General features: G+C 48.1%; 1 protein-coding gene across 1 annotated transcript in view; it reads left to right on the forward strand.

Moving 5' to 3' along the window:
• CACNA1I (calcium voltage-gated channel subunit alpha1 I) overlaps window positions 1-18,237 on the forward strand; it is a 169,214-nt gene that overhangs the window by 145,555 nt on the left and 5,422 nt on the right. Inside the window, exons 20-32 of the mRNA XM_035903190.1 lie at window positions 533-717; window positions 1,052-1,178; window positions 2,281-2,406; window positions 2,883-2,972; window positions 3,948-4,167; window positions 5,221-5,372; window positions 7,028-7,137; window positions 7,725-7,858; window positions 8,590-8,660; window positions 12,853-12,931; window positions 13,490-13,611; window positions 14,362-14,700; window positions 15,337-15,483. Coding sequence (XP_035759083.1) covers window positions 533-717; window positions 1,052-1,178; window positions 2,281-2,406; window positions 2,883-2,972; window positions 3,948-4,167; window positions 5,221-5,372; window positions 7,028-7,137; window positions 7,725-7,858; window positions 8,590-8,660; window positions 12,853-12,931; window positions 13,490-13,611; window positions 14,362-14,700; window positions 15,337-15,483 — 1,902 coding nt within the window. The remainder of the gene's footprint in view (window positions 1-532; window positions 718-1,051; window positions 1,179-2,280; window positions 2,407-2,882; window positions 2,973-3,947; window positions 4,168-5,220; window positions 5,373-7,027; window positions 7,138-7,724; window positions 7,859-8,589; window positions 8,661-12,852; window positions 12,932-13,489; window positions 13,612-14,361; window positions 14,701-15,336; window positions 15,484-18,237) is intronic.

Raw genomic sequence — 18,237 nt, forward strand, 5'->3', positions numbered from 1 at the left:
AGAGTCTCAAAACTGGGTGCCTGAACTTAACCCCCCTAAAATTCATACCTGAGTTATGGTCACGATTTGCAGGGTGTTCAGCTCTCCTGAAGGCCAGCAATGTCTGTAGCACCTGCTGGTGTCGAGAACTGCTGAGAATCGAACCACCCCCTTAGGAGACAAAGTGTGGGGTTTTGCACCCGATTTTACCTCCCAGGTTACCACCTGGGACTGGGAGACTTGCTCCGGGTCTGTGGAATGGCAGGGAAATGTTTCCTGCGTGTGCCCTACAGTATCCTGTTACTCAGGGAGGCAGAGGAAAGGTGAGAAGACACCATGGCCCTGTTATTTCTGGAGTTACGTGCCACCACTTTCCCCAAAGATGTTTTCCTTCATAGGCTTCATGGTAAAAGGAAAAGATGACGAGATGACACTTTAGTGTCATGTGGAGTTAATAACTGTTCCCCATCCTCCCCCTCTCCCCACAGCTGCCCTCTACCAGGCAACATGGAGAGGAGCCATTTAACCCCCTCTCCTCTTCCATCTCTTGCAGGTGGTCTCCCTAGGCCTGTATTTTGGGGATCAGGCTTATCTCCGCAGCAGCTGGAACATCTTGGATGGCTTCTTGGTTTTTGTGTCTCTCATTGACATTGTGGTCTCCGTGGCCTCTGCTGGCGGTGCCAAAATCCTGGGAGTGCTGCGTGTCCTCCGGCTGCTGCGCACCTTACGTCCCCTCCGGTCAGAGCCCCACTGAGCCCTGCTCAGACCCCTCTTCCCACTGCACCCCCCCCCGGCTAGAGTCAGATCCCACTTTTCCAGGCAAAGTGTGGTCTTTGGTAAGCCATAAGCCACAAGGAGGTTCCCCTTAGCTGTATGGCTCTGGCCCTGGAGATACCTCATCAGACAAGGTAACCCATGGGACAGAAGAGGCTTTTTGGTCCCAGGAGAGTGATCCCCACTGATGGGTCACTGCACAGGGAAAGTGGGTGTCTGCTGCTGCTAAAAATGCTTAGCTCAGGCCAAACATTCCTGCCTTGTCCTTCTGTCACCCTTCCCCTTCCTTCCCTTCTAGAGTCATCAGCCGAGCCCCTGGCCTGAAGCTGGTGGTGGAGACGCTCATTTCTTCCCTCAAGCCCATAGGAAACATTGTCCTCATCTGCTGTGCTTTCTTCATCATCTTTGGCATCCTGGGTGTGCAGGTAGGTTGTTACTACCCATCAAACAGCCCCCATGCCCCAACCTTACCAAGGGCACCTGTAGCCCCAGGTGTTACAAAAGGCACAGGGAACCAAGCAGAGCAAGAGGAACAGGCAAGCCAGGAAATTTTCTGCACCTGCCTTTCTCCATGAACTGTCTCCCACCATAATGTCCCCACAGCCTTTGGCAAGGACACCCAGATGCTCGGCGAGTGCAGGCATTGCTGGATGTGCAAGACAGGAGTTAACACTCACACCTGACCGGAGCTGGATCAGGGTTTGGGTCAGCATTTCAGGGAGAGCCCAGGGCTGGCACAGCACAGGGCTCATTGGGCACATCCATGTCACACCACAAGGGCAAGCAGCTCAGCGCCTGCTTGCATGAACCCTGCCTCCAGTCAGCTCTGTTTCTCCCCCCCTCCCCGGCTCTGAGCCCTAAATCCACCCACAACCTTCTTTAATTTTTTTATTTAATCCTCTTTATTTTTGGCTGTTGCATTGCAGAGGAGCAAGGGCGTGGGCGTTACTTCCATCTCAGGGAATGCGCTATACTTAGTCTGCTCTGATGCATCTGTACAAATGCACAATCCAGTACCTTCCATATGGGCAAAGGAGCCCTGGGCAGAAGAGCCACAGCAGTGCAGTGCAGCTTTGCGAAAAAAAAGTATCTGAGAAGAAGGGGATGTATTTTCTGGTTCTTCACCCTCAGATGAGATCTTCTTTTCCCATCAGCTCTCTCACTAACTGGGAAGCAGGGAGGGGAGATTACTCTTGGGAACTAAATAGAAGATTTTTTTTTTTCCTTTTGGGCCGGTGACTCTAACTGCACCCAGAAAGGCTGCCCTGAAGGCTGTCAGATGGTAAGGGCTTACAGTCACTGCTGGCCTGGGGCAATGGAGGAGGCTGAAAAGCCAGGTGTGGGTTTACGAGGGTGGCTCTTAGCAATGTTTCAGCCTGTGCTCTACATCGTGCTGGTGGTCCTCCCTACCTGTAATGCTCCACCTGGCTTGCAGCCCACCCACCATCTCAGGAGCTTCTGCACATCCCGGGGAGCATGGGGAACCCTGTGGGGAAAGGGGCTGATGGGGTCACTCCCCTCCTACAGCTCTTCAAGGGCAAGTTCTACCACTGCCTGGGCGTCGACATCAGGAACATCACCAACCGGTCCGACTGTGTGGCCGCCAACTACAAGTGGGTGCACCACAAGTATAACTTCGACAACCTGGGACAGGTGAGCATGCTTGCAGCCCCTGTCTGTAATGGGAACCCAACACAGGGTTTGTCTCCCTCTGTACATACCCCTCCCCAGGGCACAAATGCTATGCCTGGAAAGTCTGATCCCTGGGCCATTAATTGCCATGGGTATCCATGCAGAAGCTGTGTCACTGGTGGGTTGGTATCAGGATGATGCTTACAGGTTGCAGGGGAAAGAAAAGTGGTGGCAGCAGAGAGCTTGATTTTCTTTTTCCTCCTGCTGCGAAGCAGATGTTCTTCACAACCTCTTTCCTCTGGTGGGTCTGGCTGCACATGGCTTCCTGTCCCCCCCCCTCCTCCTCCACGGGGGAAGGAGCAGGTTTTGATGTGTGCAGAGACACAGGCAGGAAGAGTATTTCAGTGTTATGTGTGTTAGAGCGTAAACCCATGATTTTTTTTTCCCAGCCTGCCAGATGCACCTGCTCCACATCTGCTTTGCTTTGTATGTTGCAGGCTCTGATGTCCCTCTTTGTTCTGGCTTCCAAGGATGGCTGGGTCAATATTATGTATAATGGACTAGATGCTGTGGCTGTTGACCAGCAGGTACAAAGACTTCCCTGTGAAAGGACCTTTTGCTTTCCTGGGGCTAATAAGGCAGAAGCATATTTTAACGTCCTGTTTCAGACACCTCCCTCAAACCAAGAGTCCCTACCAGGGCACTTCTGAATCCTTTGCTCACCTATTTGCAAGGGGTCAGGGTCATGCCTGGTCCAGGCAGGGAGGTGCAGCTGTGGCTATGAAGTGGGTGTCTGTAGTAATTCTCACCCTCTACTCAGTTTGGATCTCACAGCAGGCCTTTATCGATTTGTAATGATGGAGCAGCAATGCCATGCGCCTTTCTGGGTATGCTGGCTCCTTCATGGCCCACAGATGGCTTTTTTAATATCATGTAAAGTAGGGACTGTTGACTGCTTCCCACTGCATTCATATTCCTCTACTGCTAAGGCAATGACCTTGATAGTGTACGCTGTAGGCACCTGCCATGGGATGCAGTACCACAGGCTTGAATCTCGGGGATGATGCTCCATATATGTCTGAACCTCTGCACAAGGTGCACCACTGTTGGCTTTGTAGGCTTTTTGTCAGGAGAACTGGTCAAAACTGCCTCCTTTCTCTCTGAGCCTGAATGATGGTCTTGTTGCAGTTTTGATGGTATGTGTATGCGGTCTCTACTTGCCCTTGAGCCAAAGGCGTTCCTGGTGCCTGGACCACCCATTTTACTACATACTGGTGTTGTACTCGACCTGTGGCTGGGGTTGTGTCTGAATTGTGGGTGACTGTGCAGGCAGGTTCTTGCCCTTGACTCCCACCTGCCTCATCAATTGCCAGCTGATGCCGAAATCCGGTCAGCCAATCACAAACTTCCTTGCCCCAGCTCTTCCCGGTCCACTCCCCTGATTTCCATAACCCCTCCCCACCTCCCCAGAAGCCAGTCACCAGGGAAGGTCCCTCCCCTATCATTTCCATACCATCATGCATCCAACCAATTGACCGTTTCCGTTCTACCCTCTCCTCCAGCCGGTGACCAACAACAACCCCTGGATGCTCCTCTACTTCATCTCCTTCCTCCTCATTGTCAGCTTCTTTGTGCTCAACATGTTTGTGGGGGTGGTGGTGGAGAACTTCCACAAGTGCCGGCAGCACCAGGAGGCTGAGGAGGCACGCCGGCGGGAGGAGAAGCGCCTGCGCCGCCTGGAGAAGAAGCGAAGGAGTAAGGCACAGCCTAAGTGTTTGGTTGGTTCGTAGGCCAAGGTTTTCTGAGAAAAACCTTCTCCTCTTCTTTTCCTTTCCCAACAGACCAGTCTCCAAAATGCATTGCTTGTGGCCGTGCTCTCAGCCTTCCTCCCTGCGCCACTGCCGTGTTGCTACACACCTCACCGGGGCGGTCTGGGGAAGAGGGGTGGCTGATGAGGTCTGCTGGGATTCTGGGAAAGTTGCTGGGGTTTTAGCACCCTGCCCCTTGGGAGATAACGTGTACCAAAAATACCCCTGTGCACGTGCTGATGTGCACTGTCGACACAGGTCGTGCATACATCAATACACCTCCTGGGCTTCCTGCAACCCAGATAATGTTTTGGGGAAGATCTGGACAGATCATCCTTTCCGTTTAAACCCAAATCTTTAAAGAAGGTGGAGGGGGAAAAAAGAGGAGGACCCCTGTGTTTTGTTCCTGGCTCTTTCCATCAGTGTTGTGGTGTTGCTCCTTGGGGCCCCCAGACCCTCTGTGGAGAAGCAAGCCCTCTTCCCGGTGTTTCTGTCCTCTTCTGTATTACCTTTAGAGAAAAATTGCAAAAGCATACTTGTCCCTGAGAATCCTCCCTGCTACTCCAGACTGATGGTTTTCTTCCATTCACAGCCTGTGGGCATGTTTTCCTTTCCTCTGCTCCAGTTTTTCCCCTGTCTCCTGTGACACCCTGGGGCCTCTCCTGGAACCATCTGCTCCCTTTTATCATTTGTGATCTTAATTTGTTGAGGCATGAAATGCTGATTTAGCACCATTCCCACAAACATAGACTAACAGATTTTCTTTCTAGCATTCCTTTCCTTGTCTTTTTTCTACTTATTTTTTCCCTCACTTCTACTTTCTTTTTTTTTCCCATTTTTTCCTCCTTCCGATGTCCTCTGTCTTTTACCTGTCCTTTTCTATTCTTTCTCTCTTCCACCTTAATTCGCTTTTCTTTCAACACCTATCACCGCTCTTATGCCTGCTCCCTTCTCAGTGTTTCTTACCCATTTCTCTCTTTCTTCCAATTTCTTCCTAACTCTGCCCATCTCCCTCTTTCCACTGAAGAGGCACAACGTTTGCCGTACTATGCTACCTACTGCCCCATACGCCTCCTTATTCATTCGGTCTGCACCAGCCACTATCTGGATATCTTCATCACTTTCATCATCTGCCTCAACGTGGTCACTATGTCCTTGGAGCACTACAACCAACCTGTGGTGAGTAAGAGCATGGAGATAAGCCCTGCCTCTGGTCATTATGTTATTTTGCTACAGCTCTCTGATGACCACTGCCCACCAGCATAGGTAGGACACTTGAGTGTCTCTAAACAATACTGTTGAAGTGTTGCAAGAATTAACATAGTAGGCAAAGTTATGTGAAGAGTTTTGTACATATCCAGAAAGGTAGCCCCTACTCAGACACTTGTTATCCGTTAAAATCAACAAAAAGATGGCATCTAAGCAAGAGTTGGGCTCCCAGAAAGCACGGTACAATTAAGTCTCTGTGCTTTATATTATTAAGTGGATATGTGGGTCACCCAAATTTAGCTGCCTGGTCTGTTTTGTATGTTCCCCTGGATTCTAACAGGAGGAGAGGTGGAAGCAGCAGTGCTCTGGGAGCTTCAGGCTTTGCATCAGGTTTCCAAATGTCAGTCCAATTCCCTTGCCATATGGCCTGAGCTGAGAGGACTAGAGTGGCTGGTTGTGTGTCACAGGATGGGATGTCTTTACTGAGCCACCTTTTTTCAGTAAGGGAAGCTGCAGGGCGAAAGTGCTGAGCAGAGCCTCTCTCAGCTGCAGGGGGTGATTCCCAGTAAAGGGTCTTTAAGGCCAAATAAGTTGGTTGGGGAAGACCATGTACCTCCCAGTATTCCTGGCAAAGTTCTAGATGCTTTTGATGGAAAAAAATGTATGCTGCACATATCAAATGAGCTTTCTGCCTCCACATGTAGACAAAGCATTCATCATGACATCTGCCTGATGGCATTTCAATTTTCTCTTCAGGAGACCATTGGTTTAAGTGCTCTGGTGTCTGAGCAGATGCTGTCCAAGGTTGCTCAGGCTTTGAACAGGAACAGAATCTGTCCTCATTCAAATCCACTGCCAGGCTCCTCTGTTTCTTGCCCATCTTGCCCTTGATGGCGTCCAGTTTTACTCTACAGGATCTCTCAACCTTTACCTGTTGACATCCTCATGTCAGGCCCTTGTTCCGGAACAAGTCACTCCCTTACTCGTCAGCTCCTTCCCCTGGAATGCAGGTCCAGCCATACCAGCCCACTGTCAGGCTCTGCTAAAGAATCTTGGCAAAGTACTTCAAGCCCTTCCAGTACAAAGTGCCACCAAACACTGCCCACTGCTCACACTGGTCCTCAGTGGTGAAGAAGGGGCAGTACATGAAAGAGTCAGAAGCCCAACACCTAAGAGATATGACAGACCTGCCTCACACCAAGGCACAGAGGGGTTTCCTCCCATCAGAGATGACGTGTATCCACAACTGGAGTAACCTTTGTGCCTCACTCCTGGTTGATAGCTCTGCCAGTTCCATTAACATGGTGGCATCCAGGTGGCATGGGCTACCGGCAGAAGAGGAGGCTGGTGGTGCTTGGTGGATTCTCTTTGCAGTAGCCTCCTCCTCCCAGTTACACTGAGCAGTACGGGAGGAAGGGGCAATAACCAGTCCTGAGTGCAACATGGGGCAGAGGGGCCAGCTGGTGGTTCCCCTTAGTAGGCAGCCTCAGCATTCAAGTAGGTAGGAGGCACGGGGCAGCTTCCTCACCTCCCTGTGAATTTCTGGCTCTCGGGAGAGTCCCCCACAGGATATGTGCTTGGTGTTGCTTTTGCCTTAATTCTTTACCCTCTCTTTCTGCTGGCAGTCCCTGGAGACCGCCCTCAAGTACTGCAACTACCTGTTCACCACCGTCTTTGTGTTGGAGGCAGTCCTCAAGCTGGTGGCATTCGGTCTGCGGCGATTCTTCAAAGACAGGTGAACAGAGGGTTATGTCAACAGTGGCTGTAGGACAACTGGGTCTGGGGTGGAGGTTTTGAGGTTGGATTCCTATCTGGAGTGTGAGGTGGTAGCAAAGAGCACAGCACAGACCTAGCCTCTGCCCGCATGAGCTGCGATGCCTAGGCAATAGTAAGAGTTGTCCAAAACCTGCCTCTTGGTTGGCATCTGCTGGTTAGGCTAGGAAGCTATGGAGGTGGGGTTAGAGAGTGCCATTTTTTTTCCTGCCCTTGAGGCAAACTGGGAGCATGCTGAAGCAGAACCTGTATAGCAAAGCTGATTGGAGGTAGTAAGGCCATAAAAAGCTGAGCCCATTAGTCAAAGCATAGCACCATAGTAACACAGCTCCATGCTTTCAGATCAGGCTGGCTTGCCTCTGGCTGCTCAGGGTGTGTGCAAAGTGAATCTCTGTTTGTCTGCAAAAGCCCATATAGGCTGACTCAGAGTGGGGCCTTGAATTCATACATAAAGAAATATTTAGGTTGAAGTGGAGACAATTCACTTTCTTTTTCGGGGAAATGGAAAAACTCCATCTTCCTTTATTCTCTTCAATTTTTCTTCTTAAGGTGGAACCAGCTAGATCTGGCCATTGTGCTGCTGTCTGTCATGGGCATCACGTTGGAAGAGATTGAAATCAATGCTGCTCTCCCAATTAACCCCACTATCATCCGGATCATGAGGGTGCTGCGCATCGCTCGGGGTGAGAGACATTGGCCAGAGGCAGGGGTGTAGGTGGCCATGGAGTGGGACTTGGTACCATGGCTCATTGAGCAGCAGCTGTAGAGTCATGGGCTCCCCCTGTCCCTTGCCCTGGGAGGGAGGCAGGAGACGTGATGGAGGACAGCCTAGAGGCTAAGGCTTTCTGGATTCCTTAAGCCAGGCATTTAGATGTGTTGGTTTTAGCAGGAAGTGAAGGACAAGGAGGGTGAGCAGATAATTTGAAGGCTGAACTTTCCCTGTTATTCATTTATGGGGCAAGTATGGCAGAGGTGTTTGGAGAAGGGGCCACCAAGTAGGTTGAAGTTTGCACAAGGTGGGGACTGAATCTTCCTGGTGGTGGCCAAGACCTGCTAAGCTGCATTAACAGATGGTGGCTGGAGGAAGAGAAATGGATGGAATGAAAAATCAGAGCAGAGGGAGAATTGTGATACACAACACTGGGAGAAAGAGGGCAGAAGAAGCAGATAGGCATGGGTGGCAGAGGCAAAATATTTAATAAGAAGGAAATGCACAGGAGTAGAAGGAACCACTGGGGTTGTACAGGCACAAGAATTGGGCAAAGAGGAAGGGGGGCAAGGGGGCCAATACAGTTTTTCTAGGGCAAGGGGAGACAGGACATCTGTCTTGTGCTACTGCCATTGCAAAGTCAGACAAAAGATGGACCTTCTGAGCTCAGTCAGAGTGACACTTCTCTTCTGCTTGTCATGGCAGTTCTGAAGCTACTGAAGATGGCCACAGGAATGCGAGCACTGCTGGATACGGTTGTTCAAGCCCTGCCGCAGGTAAAACAGACCAGCTGCCCCAGAGACTCTCCTTTTATCATAGAATCACAGAATAGTTTGGGTTGGAAGGGACCTTTAAAGGTCGCCTATTCCACCCCCCCTGACATGCACCCTTTTTCCAAAGGGCTGGTTCTTGTGAAGTCTTGGAAGTGGTCTCTACCCTGTTGTGCAGGCAACTGCCTGAAGGTGATGTCCAAGTTTTCATGTCAGTCATGGGGGTACAGCTCACCTCATGTCTCTGTTCTCCAGTGGGTGAATGCAATAAAGCTCGATTCCTGGATAAGGGCTGATTACTTCTCATCATGTCTAGCTAGTGTATACCACTTGTACAAAAGATGGACCTTCTGAGCTCAGTCAGAGTGACACTTCTCTTCTGCTTGTCATGGCAGTTCTGAAGCTACTGAAGATGGCCACAGGAATGCGAGCACTGCTGGATACGGTTGTTCAAGCCCTGCCGCAGGTAAAACAGACCAGCTGCCCCAGAGACTCTCCTTTTATCATAGAATCACAGAATAGTTTGGGTTGGAAGGGACCTTTAAAGGTCACCTATTCCACCCCCCCGACATGCACCCTTTTTCCAAAGGGCTGGTTCTTGTGAAGTCTTGGAAGTGGTCTCTACCCTGTTGTGCAGGCAACTGCCTGAAGGTGATGTCCAAGTTTTCATGTCAGTCATGGGGGTACAGCTCACCTCATGTCTCTGTTCTCCAGTGGGTGAATGCAATAAAGCTCGATTCCTGGATAAGGGCTGATTACTTCTCATCATGTCTAGCTAGTGTATACCACTTGTGGCTAGTCCTCAGCTCCTCTCTCCATAAGAAGGGGAGAGTGACCAGCAGCCATTTCAGGAGGAAAGGAGGTCTTTGCGTCTCTGCCCCTCTCACTCTTCCCCACGTGCACTCCCTTTCCCCCTCCTCTCTTTTGCTTGCACTCCCATCACTCCTTAGCCAGTGCTCCCTCTTCCTACTTTCTTTTCTTCCTTGCTCTTCCTGGATCCCTTTGTGCTTCTGAGCCTCCCGTGTATGAGGAGCAGTGACGCGCTCTGTTGTGGCTCACAGAGCCGGCAGTGAAGTGTCTACTGCAAGACAGCTAGACAGAAGGATTTCATGAGCTGTGAGCAGCAGCTGTTCCTGAATGAGATGCTGACACGGTGCTTTACACAGGCTCCAAGCCCACTGTGAGGATCCTCTGTGATAGATGAGCAGCAAGGGAGACCAGTCCCCTTCCTTTTGGATCCTCCAGGGAGAATTGTTAAGCAAAGAGTAATGGGACCCAGCGGCTCTGCTGATCGTACATCAGAGCGTTCCCCTGGCAGGCCCTGAGCAGGCAGCTATCGTGCACGATATCAAAATGCATGGGCATTTGTCAGTTGATTTATCAGCTGATGTGCCAGTCTCCGTGAGTGATGCAGAGCTGAGAATCAGTCTGAAAACAGCATGAGTAGTTACCCAAAGAGTATACTTCTGATGTTGGTGACAATAAATGTCAATCCGAGTTGGAGGAATCTGGTGGCACAAAAGCGAGGGGAAAACAGTGTGATCTTCCCTGGATCCTGTGCTCTGTCTGATCTCTCACGCTTTTCATTACACAATAATAATTTGCATTTTTGTCTAATAATAGTAATATAATTCATATATAGGATATATAATAATATTGCCATCCAGGATAGTTGAGGGCTGAGATACAATGGACAATGGAACGAACGGGAGATTAAGTGTGTTCTCACAGCAGGCAGCTTTCGGCCAGTAGCGTTTATTAGTTCTGGCTCTGGTGCCCCAGGCTGGCTCAGTGCAGCTTCTTTGCACCTTGCTCTTTTCCATTCCAGGAGCTGAAACAACTGATTTGCTCAGGCAAGGATCTGGAAGGGAGCAGGTCTCCAGATCTAGAGTCTGCATGTCTGTGGAATGTTTATTCTGCAACCCAGATAAATGCAACACACAGATATTAAGAGCTGGCTAAAGTAGTATCCAGAAGCCCTCAGTAAGAGGACTCTGCAGTATATTTGCACTTAAATGGTGACACTCAACTTCTACCCCCAAAATATAAAGAGTAAATAGGAGAGGAGGAAAAGTTCATATCCCTGCCATGTAGATGGAGAAACTGAGTCACCAGGCATTGAAGTGTTTTGCTCAGGACAGCAAAAGGCACAGCTGGGACCTCAATTCAAGCCTCTGAGCCCTGCTGTCTGGTCTTAGCCACAAACCACAAGTCTTCCATACTTTATAAATTCTGGCTTTTCTCTCTTGCATTCACCTAGAGCTCCTTTGCTAGCGAGATGATAGGTCAGGTCTTTTGGAGGTCATTAATATCTGCCACAAAATCCTCACAAGCTTGGTGTCTAAAGGTCTGGCCTCTAGGTATTCCCTGGAAGGTAATGCCAAGTAGTGCTTAATCCTTGCAGTGTCGAAGCCTATGATCAAGCCACTTCCTATTGATTGGCTTTTGCTTCCTACTGTAACAGGTTGGCTTCATTTAATAAAGTTATATGAGAGGGATCAAAAACCACTCCGTACTTAAAGTTGTGTAAAAATCTGCACTTAAAGCAGGGCTAAAATCCTCCAGTTTCACTGTTAGAAGATTGAATTTAGTCTCCATATTTTATACACTGAGTCTTCAGGGGACAATTGAATTATCTGTAATATTATTCTCCAAGATTTATTGGCTTTGCCAAAAGAAGCAGTTTAAAATAAGCTGTCCTTTCCCTTGTGCTTTTTCCTCCTCTCGACCTTTCTCTTTATGTTCCTAGAGCACAGATTCACATCAGGGAGTTTGGCTTGCTAATGGCGTATAAGGCGTCTCCAGTTGTCCTGTTTAAATTCCCTTCCTGTCTTTGTTATGCTGCGACAATTCTTAATAGTGAATAGAGCTTTAATTTTAAAGAGCCCTTTGGAAATTTAACCCTTAGCTAAATTTTATTAACTTCTTTTTCCTAGTGCCCTGTAGACACAGACCCAGAGGTATGTGTTCAGAGCATTTACTATGGCGTCCAATTTATTCATCAGAAAGAATTCTTTCACTGAGTATGTAGGGAGCCAGGATCTGGCAGCCTAGGGGAGTGGGTGGGCTGAATCATTCATTTCTCTCCTGAATTTGGACAGCACAGCAGTTGCAATGACTAAATTAGACTCCTGAAGTGGATGATCCTAACAAAGGCCCAGTGACCGCATGCATTCAGACCAGACACTGTTCAGTTTTTAAAAAACACCCATATACCAGTCAGGTCCTTAGTTTTTCCTTGCCTTCTCTTGCTCCACCAACAGTGTGCTAACCGTTACTGGCATTTTCTGTTACTGTTCAGCCTACCTCTTCCAAAACTCTCTCCTGCTCCTCACGTATAATCTAGCTTCCCTGTATGCTGGGAGCCAGGAGATTCCGAGGCAAGCAGTGATTTGGGAGAGTGAGGACTTGGGGGCAGTGGCCATGTTGCTGGTGACACTGCTGCCTTTGGGCACCACAAACCAGTAATCCTCGCATTGGAGGGGTTCCAAACAGCAGCTGCTGGAGGCCCAGAAATCAGGCTTTGACCATTTATTCATGAGATGCAACGGAAGCTCTGCTTCTGCTCTTGGCTCCTTCATAGTCTTCTCTCTTCTCCTCCACCTCTCCACACATTTCAGGAGGGCCTCTTTTAACCCTCTTCCTTCCCACCCGCCTAATCCCTCCACAAGCCCTGCTGTAACCTCCACATGTGGCTGGTGCTTTGCCCCACCATGATCTACCTGGTTCATGGCAGGAGCTGGTGTACCTGTGTCCCCATCTTTTTGGAGCACTGCTATTGTGCTCTTCACATGAGCATAGCTTCAAGGGATTTAAGACAGTTTGGTGGGGCATGTAGCACTGCAGGACATGTCTCTATGCTGTAATCCATAGTTTGTCCTTCAGCCAGCCAAACTAGCTTCACCTTTTGTGCCCCTGCTCCCATGCACTTGTCTTCACCTGGCCCAGAAACCTCACACTTCAGTCAGCCCTGGCTAGAGCTTGTGCTGGAGTGGAGGCAACTGGGAAAAGAGCATCCTCCAAGTCCAGTTGCAACTGGTGCCATCACTGGTGATCTCCCAAATGTTGAACAATTGTTTGGTTGCATTTGTACACTGGGAATTTGCTGCTGTTCTCTTCAGGCTTTGAAAGACAGGAACACTTGCCTGTACAGATGAAATCGGCTTTGGGGTAGGCTGACCATGCTATTTGCTTTCAGGTGGGAAACCTCGGACTGCTTTTCATGCTCCTCTTTTTCATCTACGCTGCTCTAGGAGTGGAGCTCTTTGGAAAACTAGGTAAGTCTCAAACAGACCATGCTTCAGTGTGAGCTACAGACCTTCTGGGAAGCTGAGGTTTCTAGAAATCAGTACTCATTCAATAAAGATACTGAATTACTTGGTGGCCTTTATTCTCCCTAATTGATAGAAGAGGAAATTCCCTCTAAATTGTTATTGTCCTAACAGCCTAACAAACTAAAAGCAGTGTCTGGTTTCTCTTTCATTCTTAAACTGTCTGCCTACCTTGATATTGCCTTCAAGATTATAGGAGAAACTCAGGGAAGGCTTATTTATATCTCTTGCCATGGAATATTGATCAAGAAGAAAGGCAGCACAACGACACATTGGGCGGATCCCCCTGAGCAACAGAGTTATGCTGCCTGATATCCCAGGGCTGGGCCCTCAGGGATTTTTCTGTATTGCTGGGCAACAACCAACTGGTGGGAAGGGTGCTGAGGCCATTACTTGAGGTCTCCAAGCTGTGAGAAGCCTGAAGTCCCCTTCCCCAGTTCCTGCTGTTGATCTTGGGGCCAGCAGTGTGTCTTCTGCTGATAGCTGTGATCCCCTTCCTTTCAGTATGCAATGACGAGAACCCCTGCGAGGGCATGAGCCGCCACGCCACCTTTGAGAATTTCGGGATGGCCTTCCTCACGCTTTTCCAGGTGTCCACAGGTGACAACTGGAATGGGATCATGAAGGTAACAGGGCCTCAGCGGCTTGGATGTCCTTATTGTGGGGAAGGAGAAATTCTGGTGTGTGTTCTGTTCAGCAGTGCTTGGGTTAGAAAAGGGAAGGAGTGCAGGAGCTGAGTTGATAGATGAGGTCCCTGCCTGGGCCAGAATCTGCCTCCCCACCATGGTAACTCAGACCTTGGGCTCATCTCATCCTACAGACATCTGTCTGAGAAAAGTGCAAATTGTCCTTGGGAGGAACAAGAAGACTGTCCAGGTTAAGAGGGAATATCCACTGTCATAAGGCCTATTATCAAAGCTGAATGTAGGTGTGTTGGACATGCCACCCATCTGCAGAGCTACCAGGGCAATCAAAACCAAATTCTTCCTTCTTTTAAAGGACAGGGAGAGAGGAAAGTTCTTTGAACGTATATGGTGCTTTTGAGTCTGGATGGGAGAAAACAATACTAGACTGGTCAGTTTTGTTCTTGCTCACATGTGTGTGGCTACAGTGGCAGCAACGTGTGACGATCTGGAAGTAGTTTCCTCCGTACAGCTTTGGACGTATTTGCTCTGAAGCAGAAATCACATGGTCAGATAATGTCCTTGATTCTTTGAGGACCTCATGATCCCAGAGGGTGTGGGTGGCAGAAACATTCGCCCTGTTCTTTCCATTGGCATCAGTGTTTTTTGACAGAAAGTACAGCCAAGCTTATATTCTTACTTTAGTCCTTCCTTCCTTCCATCATTCCCTCTCAAACACAACTTCCTCTCAAGGATACCTTGCGCGACTGCAGCCACGATGACCGGAGCTGCCTCAGCAACCTGCAGTTCATCTCCCCACTGTACTTTGTCAGCTTTGTGCTCACAGCCCAGTTTGTCCTCATCAATGTGGTGGTAGCTGTGCTCATGAAACATCTCGATGACAGCAACAAGGAGGCCCAGGAGGATGCAGAGATGGATGCTGAGATTGAGCTGGAAATTGCACATGGGCTGTGCTCCCGCAAGTCAGGCTCTTCAAATTCAGGACAGGGAAAAGGAACAGGAACAGGAGGAAGCGGTGGGAGAACAGATCCTGAAGGACGTCTGTGCATGAGATGTTACTCTCCAGCACAGGTGAGTACACATTTGAGCTTACCAACCAGACTGCAATAAGTAGCTGTGAGGAGAAGCTGGGCAGCCTAGATGACAGAGGGCTTAGCTGTAGCAGATAGACTCTTCCACCTCGGGGTGAGAGGTTTGCTTTCAGTGGTAGACTTTTGAGTTGGTAGCATCGTGTGGGGACAAGGCTGTGATAGCAGTGGGTACTGTTCATTGTCATCATGGTGTAGGAACCTGAGGGCCAGCAGAGGAGGGGATGGAGCAGACCAGCTAAAGGTGTGTTAGGAGCAAATTTGAGAGCGGAGCTCAGAAGAACAGAGCAAGGGAAATGGCAGATTAAGAGTGAGGCACTCCAGCAGAGCTGGAAGGGAGGCATAAGCAGTGCTGTGGAGCACTGACAGTGAGTCATGACAGTCCCTCCTCTTCTTTTTTTTGTTTTTTTGTTTTTTTGCATTGAACTCTGGCACCTTTAAACACCCTAAGGAGCAAATGCTCCCCCAGTGACCCCGTGCAGGTACCTGCAGGACAAAGTGCTGCTCCAGATGAGTCAGGGTGGAGAACCCAGCCCCAAATTCACATGAAACTTTGAAGCAAAAAACTAGGCATTCTTAAAATGATCTCTCCCATCCTCCCCCCTTTCTTGTCCCCTAGGAGAACTTATGGCTGGACAGTGTCTCTTTAATTATTAAGGACTCCTTCGACGGGGAGTTAATGATCATCGATAACCTATCGGGCTCCGTCTTCCATCATTACTCCTCGCCGGCCATGTGCGAGAAGTGTAACCATGACAAGCAAGAGGTAACCCGCGTACGAGGATGCGTGAGGGGACTCTTCCCCCCAAGACCTGCACACCCACACCCACATGCCCGCAGGTCATCCGATATGTACTCCTGGCTGTAGATTGTGTAGACATAGAGCTTGTTGACCTGTGTTTGTCATCTGTCACGCATTGCTGATACTGCCTGTAGTACAGACCTGCCCTCCTCAGCCACAGGGGGATGTTTGAGATGGTGGAAAGGTGAGATATACCAGGACACAGGTCAGGAGGGACTGAATGAGCTGTAGAGAAGTGACTATGAAGATGTTCTGGCAGACTTTGTTGTGTTCAGTTCTTCAAGAAAAGCAGAGGTTCAAGCTCATGTTGGACAGAGGACTCAAAGGATGTCACCCCAATGACAGCACTCAGGGACAATTCAGTGGGAGATTTAAGCATGTGTTTTGGCTTCATTTTAAGCATGTGCTTGCTTATTCCCTGTTGAGGTTGATGAATTAAGCACATGCTTAAATGCCTTGTTGAGTGGAGTCACTGTCTGTGAGCAAGGATTGGTTTGTGGTGAAAACGGCTAATTAGTTTGAGCAAAAACTAAATAAAAATGGGCCCACTGAGAAAGTTTGAGAGCCTCTTTTCTGATGTAGAACCTGTTAGCTGACAAATGGGTTGTTGCTAAGAGCAGGACACCAAATGGCTTAGACTTGTGCTCCTAAAGCTAGTAGATGCTTTGGAAGCCTACTTCCTAAGCAATTAGTCTTTTCATGTTGTGAAACTTCAGGAGCAAAGTAGCCTGGGAGAAGTTAGGTGAGTAGCAGTTAGTTTTGTTTCTGAAATAATTTTATTGCATTTAAGTGCTATGATCGTGGTCAGACTTGTGACAGCAGCTTGGCTTATCTGTCAGTACAGCAGGACGTCAGTGGCAATCTTCACCGTCTCCTTCCCCATAACTGACTTGATATGTTTCTATCACTTATAAAGAAACCTGGAAGCTTGGGAAGAGGGCACACATTGGCAGATTACTCTATCTATGTTTGAAGAAAACAATATTGTGTTTGGTTTCAGATGCCTAGTTCCGATGCTCTATTTTTTTTCAGCCTTTCAGCTATCTGCTTTTCCCCGTAGCTTCCCTTTGAAAGTATCAAAATATGAACATTCCTGTAGTTTATCAGTATTGCAACATCTCACGAATGGATGCTGCATTAATGCAGCCAAAGTTTTCAGTTAGCTGCAATTTCCACTGCTTTATGTAAGACCTTGTATTCAGCAGTTGGTGCTCAGCCTTCTCAGAAAATCAGGTCTTCTAAGGCATTCCAGAATGATTACCCCGAAATTAAGTCATTTGCAGATAGTTTGCTGCATTTGAAAACCTTCCAAATAGTCTTCAGTATCCTGCCTAGGAATGAAGATAACAACAACAGGTTTTCTTACCTTCCAAGCAAGAAAACTAGACAGCAAAATCTGCAAGTGCAACCCACAGCTGCAGCAAAGACTTTACCAGCATCATCACAACCAAAGAATTATTCTTAGATCATATTTTCTAATGGCTGTTATAGAGCCATCAATTATTTCTCAAAATTGATATTTCAATACATCTAAAATGTGGAATTGAAAAGAAATTATCTATATCTGTAGGAAGAACTTTAGTAGTAAAATATAGATATTTTATTTCTGATCATATGAATCAAAACTCCAGCTCTGAATTTTAAGTCATGGTTGATCATGACCTTCTCTTCATAAAAAAACATGGAGGAAATTCCATCAGGAAATCACTACATGGAGTCACAGCAAGGATTGTCCCAGCACTAACACCAGCAACGCACTTAGACATTAATAAATTAGAGTGTACTCTGGAACATCAACATATCCAAATGTGTATTGTACACACAGACAGGACTGTACTACCTCAGAAGCAATCGACAGCAAGTTATACAGGCAAAATGGGGTTTATCTAGTCCTATTCAATACACCTGTGTTGAAACAAAACAGTAGGCTTGCTGCCCACCAAATTCCCCTTAACTCTGCCCTTGAGACAAGAATCACATATTAGGCAAAAATGTTCACTCCCATTTTGTTTGTAGTTTAATCCATCAAGATACTGAGCGCAGTGGATGGGCACAACACTTAAACGTATGCTCGAAGTTATTAATATGTGCTAAGTTTTTTGTTGCATTGAGAAGTGCTCAGCGTCTGTCCCAGTTAAGCTGCTGGCATCTTATTTTCAAACCAGTTATTTGTGTAATTAAGAATTTCTGTAATCATGTCTCTTGTTCTTAAAGACACGCCATATCTGCAACTAGTTGTATTCTAAGGGGTACGTGTGCATGGTTCAGCGTCTCAGGTTGATGTCCCTGTCAGTTTTAATGGGTTGTGCTCCTTGTCACCAGCCCCTTCTCCCACCATTGCAATTTTTAAATTTTTTTTGTTCCTCTTCTTTAGTTAGAAGATTTTAAAATATTCTGCAGTAATGGAAGCTATAAGAACAAACCATCTTTTTTTCATACCGCTAACCTCTTCTCTTGTCATCACTGTCCTTTTGCTCTTGGGCTGGTTGACAGTTAGACAGGGGGGTTGGGCTAGATGATCTCCTGAAGGTCCTTCCAACCCTTGCCATTCTGTGATCTGTGTATTGGTGGCTGGTAGGTGCCTTTAGCCAGCGGCAGGAGTTTGCCAGTGAGCAGCGGGTGAACCGTGTTTCCACACGTGCAGTTTATCTATTCATGACTCTGTGGATTATGTTTTTCGTGTAGATCCCAGGGTGGCCAGAATTTGTGAGCAAGCGG

The sequence above is a fragment of the Egretta garzetta genome, unplaced genomic scaffold (genome assembly GCF_000687185.1).
Source record: "Egretta garzetta isolate BGI_Z169 unplaced genomic scaffold, ASM68718v1 scaffold51, whole genome shotgun sequence".
Lineage (NCBI taxonomy): Eukaryota > Metazoa > Chordata > Aves > Pelecaniformes > Ardeidae > Egretta > Egretta garzetta.